Raw genomic sequence first — 12,682 nt, 5'->3', positions numbered from 1 at the left:
GCATTAGTATGTTTTACGAGAAAGATTTCTTTGTCCGTAGGAGTGTTGTCGAGCCACAATTCGCTGGATGTCGTTGTCTGAGGCGGCGCTCCGACGTGAAACAGGAATTCAGACTCTGCCTCACTGAACAGGAAGTAACTAAGTATGGATGACGGTTCCAACGCACTGGAGCATCCTTCTCCCGCGGCATTGCCGCTGGACATCCAGTCGCAACTCCTTCTCATGGTCTTCTCCCAACGTAAACTGCATGCAGTGCCCTTCTCTCACTCAGGATACCATGTTAGATTGGAGCCATGAGCGAGAGCGCCATCTGTCGGTGGGAGTTTGGTTCCCAACGTTTCTAATGTTTTGGTTATGTCAGCCCTGTATGGCTGACTAGGGGTTCTTTTGACCTGGACGCATCTGGTTTTTGCGTGAGGTTGTATGTGACTCCATGTAATGAGCAAAATTAAACACTAGTGATTGGCAGTATGCATGCTAGTGGTTCATCATGCTAAATGGTGCGGCTGGTGCTTACGCACAACTCTCATACTCGCGCGAGTCACACGGATGCACACGCGACGCCGCGCAACACGAGATACACCACGTCGGCGCGCGTGCACTAGGTCGTACCATAGTACATCATCACGGGCGCGTCCACATCCACCGTGATGATCGTTGTTCATTTTAGGCCGTGATGTCGTTGTTCATACTTCCGTGAATGTCGTTTGTTCATATGCCGTGATGTCGTTTGTTCATCCGTGATCGTCGTTGTTCATCCCGTGGATGATCGTTTGTTCATGCGTGATTGTCGTTGTTTCATTCCGTGATGGTCGTTCCGGTTACACCCACTATACACCCGCACCAGTCGTGATGTCGTTGTTCGCATCATCCGCGTGATGTCCGTCGATTAGCATCACATCGCGCGCGAGCCACACACCCATAGCACCCGCGCGCACAGCACACATAGGCTTACACTGGGCAACAAACTGCGTGCATAGCTTTTAGCGTTTTATTGCGGTGTTTTTGTATATACGTTACTGTAATTGATTGGCGATTTGTTCACATAATTGATGTCACGAGCATTGAAAATCATGTGCATAAAAATTAGCGAGTTTTTTGTTATTTTCTGGATATCTCACCTGAATCATAACAGAAGCGTTCATGGCAGTGCTAGGTATAAGAACTGATTAGTGTCGACAGCTGTGGTGTCACACCTTGAGCATACCAGTGAAGTGTGCTAGTCTGTCTCTGCCTGTCTATGCCAGCTTGGCTCGCGCGGCACAGAGCGATCTAAATTGTTTTGCACGAACCGACACGGACATGCGAACAGATCGTTTTGAGATGCGCGGTTGACACCTCATACGTTTGAGCAGTCCAATTCACGGCAAATCAGTTATAGCCACGACGCTGAACATATATCGCATTCTATAACGTTTACGGTAGATCCAGACTAGTTACAGCACCTTATTAGTTTAATCATTCTTAATACATATTATGATCAGCTCATATATTATTACAACAGTAGTAAGGTCTGCTCATGATCTCTCCGGAAGCGCGTTTTCGTAATGTATTCTGGTCCATTTGATACATAAGTTTATATTATACATACATTATTGGCAACGATCCTTATGCGTCATAGGCGTAGAATAAGAAATTTTCGCTATTGTTGGCAACAACATATAACTTGTGTATGTTTTTGACCATTTAGTGCATTGTGTACAATTAATGTACATATAAGCATATAATGTCGTATGTTTTACATTAGGCGCCTGTCGCATCTACTGTAGAGTGTGATAATGAATATTGTTAAACCATAGGTGTACACATAGATACAAACTGGCTGTATGTTTTACATTAGGCGTGTGCTGAGCGAGTTGGCCTGCTTCTAATCAGGCGAATTGGAATCGAGATAAACGCTCACCGTACGCGATATTAATTTTAATCGGCTGCGCCGTTGCTTCGATATGAGTCACGATCCGACGCATTTCATGGTAATAACATAAAAATAAGCCTATATCGGTCGATGGTTTTTATTTGCCCATCGGTTTTGACGTGTTTGTAAATGGCAGCGTGTTACAGCTTAGTCGCACTAAATATAAACATCTAAATGGTGTATGTTTTAACAGTTAGCGCATGTACCATCTAATGTAAACCATATAACATATAATGTGTATGTTTTACCATTAGTACATTCAATGTACCATCTAAATGTAACATATAGCCATATAATGTGTGATGTTTTTACATAGGCAACATGTAGCATTCTGTACATATCCATATCCATGTTGTATGTTTTAGCATTAAGTGCTATGTACATTAATGTAACCTATAACCTATAATGTGTATGTTTTACATTAGCGCAGCATGTACCGATTTAATGTAAGCATGTCACAATATTATGTAGTATGTTTTACATTAGCGATGTACCATTAATGCTAACATATAAATATAATGTGTATGGTTTTACATTAGCGCATGTACGCATTATGTAACATATAACATATAATGTGTTGTTTACTTAGGGCAACATGTACCATTACTGTGAAGCCTGTTAAGACATTATCCAATGTGTATGTTTAGCATTAGCGCATCGTACCATTAATGTAACATAAAACATATCAATGTGTATGTTTTCCCTTAGTGCATGTACCATTAATGTACATTATAAATATAATGTGTATGGTTTTAACTTAGTGATATGTGACATTATGTAAACATATAAGCATATGCTGTGTATGTTTTTCCATTAGTGCATGGTACCATTACATGTAACATATAACATATAATGTGTATGTTTTAGCATTACGTGTAGTCCCGATTAATGGATAGCAAATCTAACATAACGGTGAAGATGTTTATTTGTTTTATCTTCACTTAGTCAGCGCGTTTGGCATTGAATGTTAGAGCGCTATGAGACGTAACAATATAATCGTAGGTATGTTAAACGATCGTACGTACGCATGTGTCACCTTAAATACGTAACCGAAACTCCAAAGAGAGATTGCATATAACGTACATTAATTTTGCAAATGTTTATTTATAGAACATCAACAGGTTACACATATTATGACTATATGAAATGTTGCAGTACCTTTTCTTTGATGAAATTCTTTGAAGCTTCGGGGCACACCCTACACAGTCAAGCCACTCACGCTCGTAAGCGCAAACCATACTAAAGAATTACAAAAATGATGTAATTGTAGTCAGTCAAAGACATACGCTGTCACATGACCTCAAAAATAGGAAACTCGTATCAATGGACACGCATTAGGCCTCAAAACTAGTAGGTTTATTAGTGTCTGAGAATATTTAGTGTATGAAAGACGTTATAAGATTCGTATTGGTGATTTGAAGACCGCATAGTCTTGTCGGTCCAAAGCTGAATTTGCGCCCATGCTGATACGTGAGGGATTTGCTAATGTCTTCCCTTCTTGAACTTCGAGAACTTGACCGGCGTCACCACATTGGGAAAACCATCCGCGCCAACGCAATAACGCTATCGGCCATTTTGCAGACGACTGGTGATGTTGAAATCCTGAATACCTCAACCAGGCTCTGGAGCGTTAACTCTATCGTTCTTCGAGATCGCTTTGACGGGGTAAAATAATAAACGAACAATAGTTGACACTGATGTTCCATGCCAGAATGACAAAACGAGAATTTCTAGTGGCGTCCGCAGACTCAATGTATCTTTGTTTCGGGAATTCGCACAGCCACCACAGCGATCACAAAACGCTATGTTTGAACCACATTATTTAAACCAGTCAACAGAAGTAAGTTTTAATGCTCGCCAATAGCGTGAAGATCTAAGATTGAATATGAATGAAATGAGTGTATTGGTTGACTGGTATTGACGACGCTTTTCGCAAAAACATCAACGTGTGACTGCAAAATGTCAATATGTCAAAAATTCAATTTGGCAAAGCAAGACGGCTACCACAGAGTGAATACCCAGAACTGAAACGTCTGGAATTGAAATCGAATGTAATTCAGTCAGACAACAGGAATCAAAAACACCCCAACCCGCGCCCCAATACACATAGATTAAAATCTGCATGCCCAGCGTGGTGAACATGCACGACGTCGCTCACCTGTACGCAGTGATGAGAAGGGCACGAGGCAAAGTGGAATGACACTTCACGTGTTCAGCGATGCCAGCCCGGCAACGCAGCAATCACCGGCAGGACGAGCGCACGCGCCTAGCGCTGGTCAGCAGGCAGATGGCGGCTGAGGTCGTCACGGTGACGAATCGGCCCCGCCTGCAAAACAAAATGCTTTAGTCATGGATATGTCCCAAAATAATGCCAGGTTGCTCTCCATCCTTGAACTCTATGTGCCAAATGCATGGTTTAAAGATGGCCTATAATTTGAAGATTTGAAAGAATGCCTCAGCGCTATTGACTGGTAGCGATCTGGCAGCAGGCCCGGATATGCCGCGCGAAAGCGGCTGCGCACCACAGACCACGAACATCAAGCGATGCCCCAGCGGTTTGCTCCCCATCGTGTGTCGAGCACGGCGCTTTCGATACCTATTAACGTCGCTTGGCGTGTCTATGTCGCGTCGCAAATTACATGTGCACACCGGTATCATGCTGGTTGGTGCCGCTCGATATAAGCGAGTAATGCTCGTTGTGGTTGAGGGAAGTCAGATTCTCGGCCTCCAGAGATATTGGCAGCGGCAGAATGAGATATCACATATGCTAACACATTGGTAGCACTGAGAGCAGCTCTATTGCGTCCGTTGCAATATCGCGGTCGCATACAAGCACGATTAAGAGATAACGTATTTGAGATGCGCGCTTGTCAACTTGGGCTTGTAATCTGCGGATCTCTGAGCAGTTAGGGCAAAAGCCGACGCTTTGATATTTTTGGTGCACATTAGCTACAAGTATATATGTGCCTGTCGACGCTCTGCCAAGTCAAGTCGTGACGTGAGACACTGCGTGAGGTCACACTGAGGTCTCTAGATAAGCTACGCGAGTAATTAGTAGCGTTCTGCGGAACAAATACCAACATGTTTTCGGCTATTCGTTTACAGTTTCAGGTTTACAGTTAGTTTACCAGTTTACCAGGTTTAGCAGGTTCGTTACAGTTAACAATGCGCAGTTTTAACCGTTAGTGTTCATTGTCACTGCTTATCTGGGCTATTGTATCTGGGGACGAGGCTCGTCATAGTTAAGCAGCCCGCCGAGTCCTCCATCGCAAACTAAAGATTTCAGAACATATGGTGTACCGCACGAAGAGTTAGGATAAACTGTGAACAAGTGGGAAGCTTGACCTGTAAGTGTTCGTAAGAATTCAGGTTAGCGCTGAATATGCACGCGGAAATGCTCCCGACTCCCGTAAACGAAATGAGAGCGATCGACCTACAGTTAGAAGAAGACGAGTAAGCGCTCGATTTGCTTGGGTTTTGTCTTAAGATAGGCAGTGTTCCAAGAGCGCCAGACGTCGTGTATTGGCACAGTCATGGTGTGAGCGGCGACTATCGCTTACTGAGTTATCTATACGATCCCGCCAATGCCGAGCGAGCGAATTGTATGGGGTACGAGCCCAGTCTCGGAGCGCGCGTACGCGATCCACTCGGAGCACGACAGCATCACGCTGGGCGGCTTCCGTAAACGAATATTCCTATTAGTCACGCACCGAACTCTCAAGTATTGCCAGGTAATTAGCCTGTAAGGACGTACTACGCTCAGTTATAGACGCGTGTAGCGGGACAGAGGACTCTCGTGCCTCAGAGTGACACTACATCTTGGTCTACCTACCCTGCAGCTTCAGTCCGCGAACCGGAGCGCGCCAGGCTCTAGCCTGACCTCGTCTGAGTGACCCTAATCCGTCCGATAGTGTACCACCCGTTCGTGCGTCGATGAGCGTTTCCGTGCATCGACCTTGACGTGGTGAGCCATTGACCGCTAAGTGGTAACCCCTACTTGCTGGCCTCTGGCCGGGTTACGGTAATTCTACCCCCTGAAGCCAAGTTTACGCCGCGCGTTATTTGGGCCGTATTGTTCCATCTACACCGTAGATTACGTGCACTACGGAGGAGAGCTCACATAATCGAATCGAGGGCTACCCCCTGTAAGCTTTCCATTACCGGGTGAAGATGCTAATTGCCCTCATTAGTAAGAATAACGTTCTAAAACTTGACTCATCCATTATATGATGATTACCATTGAATGTTAACATTGATTTAATGATTGATTAATCCGTTAGCCCCGTACTTAAAATAAGGACATAAGATATACACAATGCCTAAATACGATAACTCAACTAAACGACATCTAAATCATTTACCTAAACCGAATCATCTCCATTGTTCGCTGAAGATTACATGTTAATAAAACCGAGCCTCAAAACCTTCACTTCATATAACCTTAGTGGTACCATTAGTATATGATTAGTGACTCAGTATATATAGAATACAGTATTTCCTGTAAATTTCACGTTCGAAAATATGTACTGTTACTAACCGTTCAGCTAAACTAGTGACGCTGATCGTGACTGAGTCGACATTTAAGTTGGTCAACACAGCCGGGTGCACTCCTCGCTGAGTATTCAAGCAGCGTTACCAGTGACAAATCGCCGTGCGTTAACTACACTAATTATACGTATAAGATTTACGATGCACGACTGAAAAGCGTGCCTTGAAAGATTCGCGCAGGCACGACGTGGGATTTCCGGCACGGCGGCCGAGACCACTCCTCAGCGGCAGGGAGCCTGCTGCCGATGACAGAACCTGTGGCACGCACGGTTCCTTTTTGAACCCCCAGTTCTCAAACAACAAGCCAAACGAAACAGTAACCACATCGCAGGCCTTCACCCATCTTTGTGTCTCTCCCTCTCCACAGTGTTCACTTGATTATACAAGCCTAAATATATGTCTGCTGTTAGCTCACGCCTAGCGAAGCTGTGGCAGCGGACTCACAACAAAGACTGGACCGAAAACTTCTCGCATCTACCTGAGCGTGGCGATTCGGGCGAAGTCCCATTCGTCGTCCCAGAGTACTCAAATGGAACATGGGCTTGTCAGAAGACTGAGGAACGGAACCGATAACTCCTTCCTACGCGGCGCGTTTCTCGTAGAAACCCGCTCCATCGTTGCGCCCCGGACGCAAGTTTGTACGTATTAGCTAGTGTTGTTACTACGTTGTTTACTGTTGTTAACTTGGTAAAGTTCCAGACTTGTTGTGCCATACGTTGTCCTATACATGGCGTGCGTAAGTGGTTTCTTACTTGGTACGTTGTTGTTGATAGTGTGACGCCAGTGGTGTGCGCGTAGTCGTCTGCCGTCTCAGCGCGTCTCTAGTTTCAGTTTCCATGTCTGGTAATTGTCCCGTGTTGGTTTGTTGGCGTAATCCGTTACGCTTCCTCGCTGGGGCTTAGTCACCTGCGCGAATTACTGTGTTTAGTTATCGGGGGAGGTGGGAGTGAGTCCCCAGGTTTACTTTAGCCTTATATCTGTTCTCTGTTGTACAAAGTCCCGCTATTTTCCCATTCGGTTGGGCTCACAGTGCTCTTGCGGAAAATGCGAAAATTTCGTGCTTCCAAGCTGTCTCCTGTGAATTTCGCCTGCTCAGTACTCAATGATTGGTATGCTACGCATACGGTAACGTAAGGCAGTAAGCGATTAATGTTTATTATATGACGCCGAACAGTGTACAGCCCTGTGTTGCTCGCAGCTACGCAAGTGCCTGCGGTCAACTGGTGGCTGCGGATCCATGATCCCAGCGGCACTCCAATTGTGGCTGTTCGCTGGCAGCTAACTGGATGCGTAGCGCCGGGTCCTAAACGCATTTGGCGCAACGGAATCCAATAAGCTGCCAAGCGCTGGCCATACTGTCGTAAAAGGCAAACGTTCCAGTGCGTCGCGTGCGCTCTTGCCGCGGCCTGCGCGCACGAATTGCGCTGCTCGCAGCTTCGATCACCACCTGCTTTCGGCAACGCTTCTCTAAGTATTCCCCCGCTCCGTCTGGGTTCACGCTTTAAACATGCACAGGTTTCAAATCGTATGAGGCTCGGCAACACCTACCTTCGCGCCCCACGAACTGTCACATATAATACCCGTATGTGGTCGCCGGGTTTCGGCGGTCTGCTATGGGAGACCTTGTTCTTTTGCGGATGCTGTTCGGCAAATGGTTGAAAGGTAAGTTAAATACCGCAGGGTGCAAGCTTCATCGGCGGGGCATCAAGATGCCGCGACTTCGCGCGGCTGGCCCTGGAGAGCATCGTGTTCATGGGCGACGCGTGCTCGAGGCCCGCGCGACAAGAGTCCCGCATCCACCTTCAGCGAGCCGTCGAAGCTTCAACTGTCCTGGTGAGTGTCTCGCGCCACAGAGCGCGGCGTTACGGATTGGCGGGCGCACGACGCGATGGCGGCCCCGTGTCGGCCTGAGGGTCGCCCGCTGACGATGTGGGGGAGTTCTGAAATGGGTGTCAGCTATGGATGGGATAACAGATGAGAGAAAGCGGACGACACACTGTGTTGTGGCAAAGCGCAATGGAGAAGCCGCTAATTAGAAAGCAAATTGTATGTTATGTATGCACGGGAAATGTAGGAATTTGAGTTTTCCACGCGGTAAAATTTCACTTTCCCGGAGATTTTGTTCCGGAGGCTTGCCAGGCTGAGTCCAAGTAATGTTTAAGCATGCCTACCCAATCCCCATAAGCCATCTATGTTCACTTTAGCCCGCAAGATGGTGAGCATCACTTGCGCTTTCTTCCCATCTGTGGCAGGGGTGAACCCCCACTTCTTGGGAGCCTGTCCCCGACATAATCTTCCTAGGCAGATATCCCCCGGCTGCCCACGCTCGCGGTGAAATCAGCGTAGCTATGAATGTAAGTAAACACCGGACGATGGCGAGATTAGGTAATTGATTAACAGGCAGGTTGGCGTGGTTAGTAGTGGAGTCATGCGTGTATGTGGCGAATTCGTGTAATTGTTGCAGACGCGGACTGCGGTCAATTAGCTGGCTAATTTTGGTGTGTTATAGTCCGTGGCTGTTCATGCATTTTGCACGGCACTTACGCGGCGTTTAAGTGCCGTGCTTTATCCGTTTATTCCCATCTCATGCTGTATAACCGTCGTCAACCTTGAATCTTGGAACGTATTGGAATGTCAACGTCCGCACTTGGGCAGGGTGATATACGTGGCGTGGTGGTGTGTGTGTGTGTGGTGTGTGCTGTGTGTGTGTGTGTGTGTGTGTGTGTTGTGTGTGTGTGTGTGTGTGTGTGTGTGTGTGTGTGTGTGTGTGTGTGTGTGTGTGGTGTGTGTGTGTGTGTGTGTGTGTGTGTGTGTGTGTGTGTGTGTATAGCTGGCGGTTGCGGTTGTTCTTCGTAGCGACAAGACAGCATTCCGCGTGACAGTTCATGACGCCGGATGAGCTTTATCAAGGTTCACGGCATCGTGCGATCAAAGTTCGATGAACGTCACGCTCAACTTCCGGCCCTACAGCGAGGATGGACTCATCATGTAGCAACGAGGGTTATTCCGGTGGCTTCATCAAGGTCAGTGTAGTAGGGTGGGCTTCATCAAGGTCAGTGTAGTAGGCTAGGCTTCATCAAGGTCAGTGTAGTAGGGTGGGCTTCATCAAGGTCAGTGTAGTAGGCTGGGCTTCATCAAGGTCAGTGTAGGTGGCTGGGCTTCAGGATGGGAGAGACGACACTAGTTTTATTTCGTGACAGAATCTGCAATGTGAGGCCTCCGTCACTCGGTTACACCAATTTCGTAATGTTGTTGTTTATTCGTCACGCTACACAGAGTTTGAAAATGGCAAAGGTTACAGTCATCGCCCACTTGGAAAAGAATATTCTTCTACTATAAGCAATCGCCTACAAGAATCATGTGTCACCATTGCCATCCTATATAATTTATGCTACCATAACCAGGATGAAATTGGGAACCTCATCAATTCTAGGATGTCATTTTACGCTGACCATCTGCAATTCGATGCCAGCAAACTCGAAAGCGAAAATCGGTGGACTGTAGTTTCATAGTAGGATGTGTTAGATTGTAGTGTGTCTGCGGGCGCACTCTGATTAATCGTCTGCTGAACGCAGGTGTTCCTGGAGAAGGGTAAAGTGAAGCTCGGTCTGCGGCTGACGCGCGAGAACCTCTACAATGAAGTCATCGACCCGTACCGACGCACGTTCCACGACGGCCTCTGGCACCCGTTGAACATCTACATCGGCACAAACCTCATCACGATGAACATAGACGACGTGCCCAGCACGACGCTGCGAGTCATCGACATCCGGCCCGGCAGCGAGTTCTATCTCGGAGGTGCGCTACCGAAGAGGCTCCCTGGATGTTCATAGCTTGCGTCGTGCGCGTATCCGGAAATTTGCGTCTGAATTTTAATCCGCGACTCGAGACATGTTTTGGGATGTTCAGAATCGTTGAGCAGAACGGCTGCTGGGGAGTTCTAAACCGAATTCTGAAGGGCTTTGTTATTTCAACCCGGAGCACCGGGGTACGTGTTTGTCGGTGATTTGCATGCGTATGACTATGCGCAGTGTGCGTGGGCGTATACTGTGTGTGCGTGTGTCGTTTATACGTCTGGTTTGTAGGTGGCAAAACGAGGGATAACGATCGTGGCTTCCTGGGCTGCATGCGCTACATCTATGTCGAGGGTCGTATCATTCATCTAGGACAGCTGGAAGAGGACCAGATCACTGCCGGAGTCGAACTGGACCGCTGTGCAATTATCGACAGGTATGGGGCATAAGTTGCCACTTTCCTCATCCCGGACACACGCTAACATGACGTCGCATATCCGTACACTGAATCACGCTGTGGGCGTTCTATGGGGTGCACTTTCTCTTACCTTTTTCGCAAGCAAAGATGTTTTGTGAATAGGAGTACTGAGTGTACTGCGATGTTGGTGTTATGTTGACGGCGACTTTGTGTTATCAAGGTGCAATCCGAATCCCTGCGAGCATGGAGGTACCTGCTACCAGAACTGGTACGAGTTTTACTGCATATGTGGTGGCAATGGCTACAGTGGAGCTACCTGCCATACCTGTAAGTTAATCTCTGAAGCTGTACGTGCATGTTCCTGTACGTTGCTCCCATGTGGCTTTCCCCATAGCGCTGGCACAACGTACTCTACGTTTCTTTCCTGTAGGTCTGTTCCTGTAATATTGTCTCACTGAAACCTTTGACCATGTCTGCCTTGAAGTGTTACACTTGTTGATCAATCATTTCCTATCATTATTAGTGACACTATTATCTCACGGGTGGCATTTGTTATTTGTTTATCCTCGCGCGTATTTGTTTATACATTTATTATTTGTTATTATGGTGTTTCATCTGTTACTTGGTGGAGTGTAGTATTGCTGGTGTTGTAAGCGAGATGTTGTCACCTGTCTTGCAGCCATCTACCCGCTGTCGTGTGATGCTGCTGCACAGGAGCTCGTTCACCAGGTTGGCACGGAGGTCCCGATGCGCATAGACCTCGATGGCAGTGGACCCATGGCTCCTTTCCCCGTCGTCTGCAATTACTTCAGTAAGTATGCGTGCTGTAGTAACTTCAGTAAGTATCAGTTAAAAAAATACAGGGGGTCTCGGGGCGATTTAGCCCCCGAAATTCCAAAAAGAGCCCCGGAAATGCCAAAAAGAGCCCTCGTAAATTTGCATAGAGTTCAATGTAAACCAAATTTTAGAGTGCTATTTTCATGCACGCGAGCTTGAAAAGTAGCCCCCGAAAAATAAATTTTATTTTTTATTTTTTCCCTGGTAAGTATGCGTGTGGTGTAGTAACTTCAGTAAGTATGCGTGTGGTAGTAACGTCAGTAAGGACCCATAGCGATTCACTGCGAGGATTTATATATTTTGATGCGATAGACAGGGTCTGCACAGGCATTTAAATGTCTTGGAATTTTATATGACTCCGTAATGATTTCTTGGATTTTTGTCATTTGCCTCGGAAAATTTGTCCTTGCTTTGGAAAAGTAGTTAACGGCCTGACTATGTTGTAAGCGATTCTTCGTCATATCGAGCTGCAGTATATGAGGTCCACAGTGTATAGGTATGCTAGTACCTAGTAAAATGTGTGCGTGCATACGTGCACGTGCGTTTTTGCCTTTTGTAAGTGTGCGCCTGTGTGTATGTTAACTTTCCCAGTCAATATTTGCGCTCTCTCTTATTAAAAAACTTGTATGTGCCTGATTTGCAGAGGACGGGCGAGTGGAAACCGTTCTAAATCACTTCAACATGGAGCGAACACTGGTCACTGGCTTTCAAGAACCTGGTTCATATCGAGAGGTGAATACTGTTGGTTCGATGATGTCATACTAATCTTTGGGCATGCACAGATATACATCCCTTATAACAGTCTTGCTCATCTGATGCTCTTGTTTGTATCCTAGCATTCATTTGTCTACACATGGGGTGCCATTGTCTGTGCCAGGTTGTTATATTCTGCCTGTCTGAGGATTCCATATCCTGCATCTTAGGATTCCATTGTCCATATTGTGGGGTTTTGTTGTCGATTAAAATAAGGCTCCAATATGTGCATAGCGTGATTTCTGTCTCTGTATCGTGGGATTGTTTTTTTACCACATAGTGGAGTTACAGAGTCAAGATCGTGTGGAGCAGATCTTTTTCGGTCTTGCATCGAATGTTTTACTCAGGGGGGGTTCTCTGTTCCACGCTGCGTCATGCAGTTCTATCGTCCATCGCTGCGTCGTTCCGGCATGTGAC

The 12,682-nt window shown here is 46.5% G+C and overlaps 1 protein-coding gene across 1 annotated transcript in view; it reads left to right on the top strand.

The window, feature by feature from the left end:
• Positions 1–8,076: 8,076 nt before the first annotated feature.
• Positions 8,077–12,682, top strand: part of LOC106811356 (neurexin-4-like) — a 21,003-nt gene continuing 16,397 nt past the window's right edge. Inside the window, exons 1-8 of the mRNA XM_014814942.1 lie at positions 8,077–8,125; positions 9,434–9,486; positions 10,039–10,261; positions 10,549–10,693; positions 10,896–11,002; positions 11,355–11,486; positions 12,156–12,244; positions 12,349–12,389. Of these exons, the coding sequence (XP_014670428.1) occupies positions 8,077–8,125; positions 9,434–9,486; positions 10,039–10,261; positions 10,549–10,693; positions 10,896–11,002; positions 11,355–11,486; positions 12,156–12,244; positions 12,349–12,389 (839 nt within the window). The remainder of the gene's footprint in view (positions 8,126–9,433; positions 9,487–10,038; positions 10,262–10,548; positions 10,694–10,895; positions 11,003–11,354; positions 11,487–12,155; positions 12,245–12,348; positions 12,390–12,682) is intronic.

The sequence above is a fragment of the Priapulus caudatus genome, unplaced genomic scaffold (genome assembly GCF_000485595.1).
Source record: "Priapulus caudatus unplaced genomic scaffold, Priapulus_caudatus-5.0.1 Scaffold531, whole genome shotgun sequence".
In the NCBI taxonomy this organism is placed as follows: Eukaryota; Metazoa; Priapulida; class Priapulimorpha; order Priapulimorphida; family Priapulidae; genus Priapulus; species Priapulus caudatus.
This window is presented reverse-complemented; position numbering and strand designations above follow the sequence as displayed.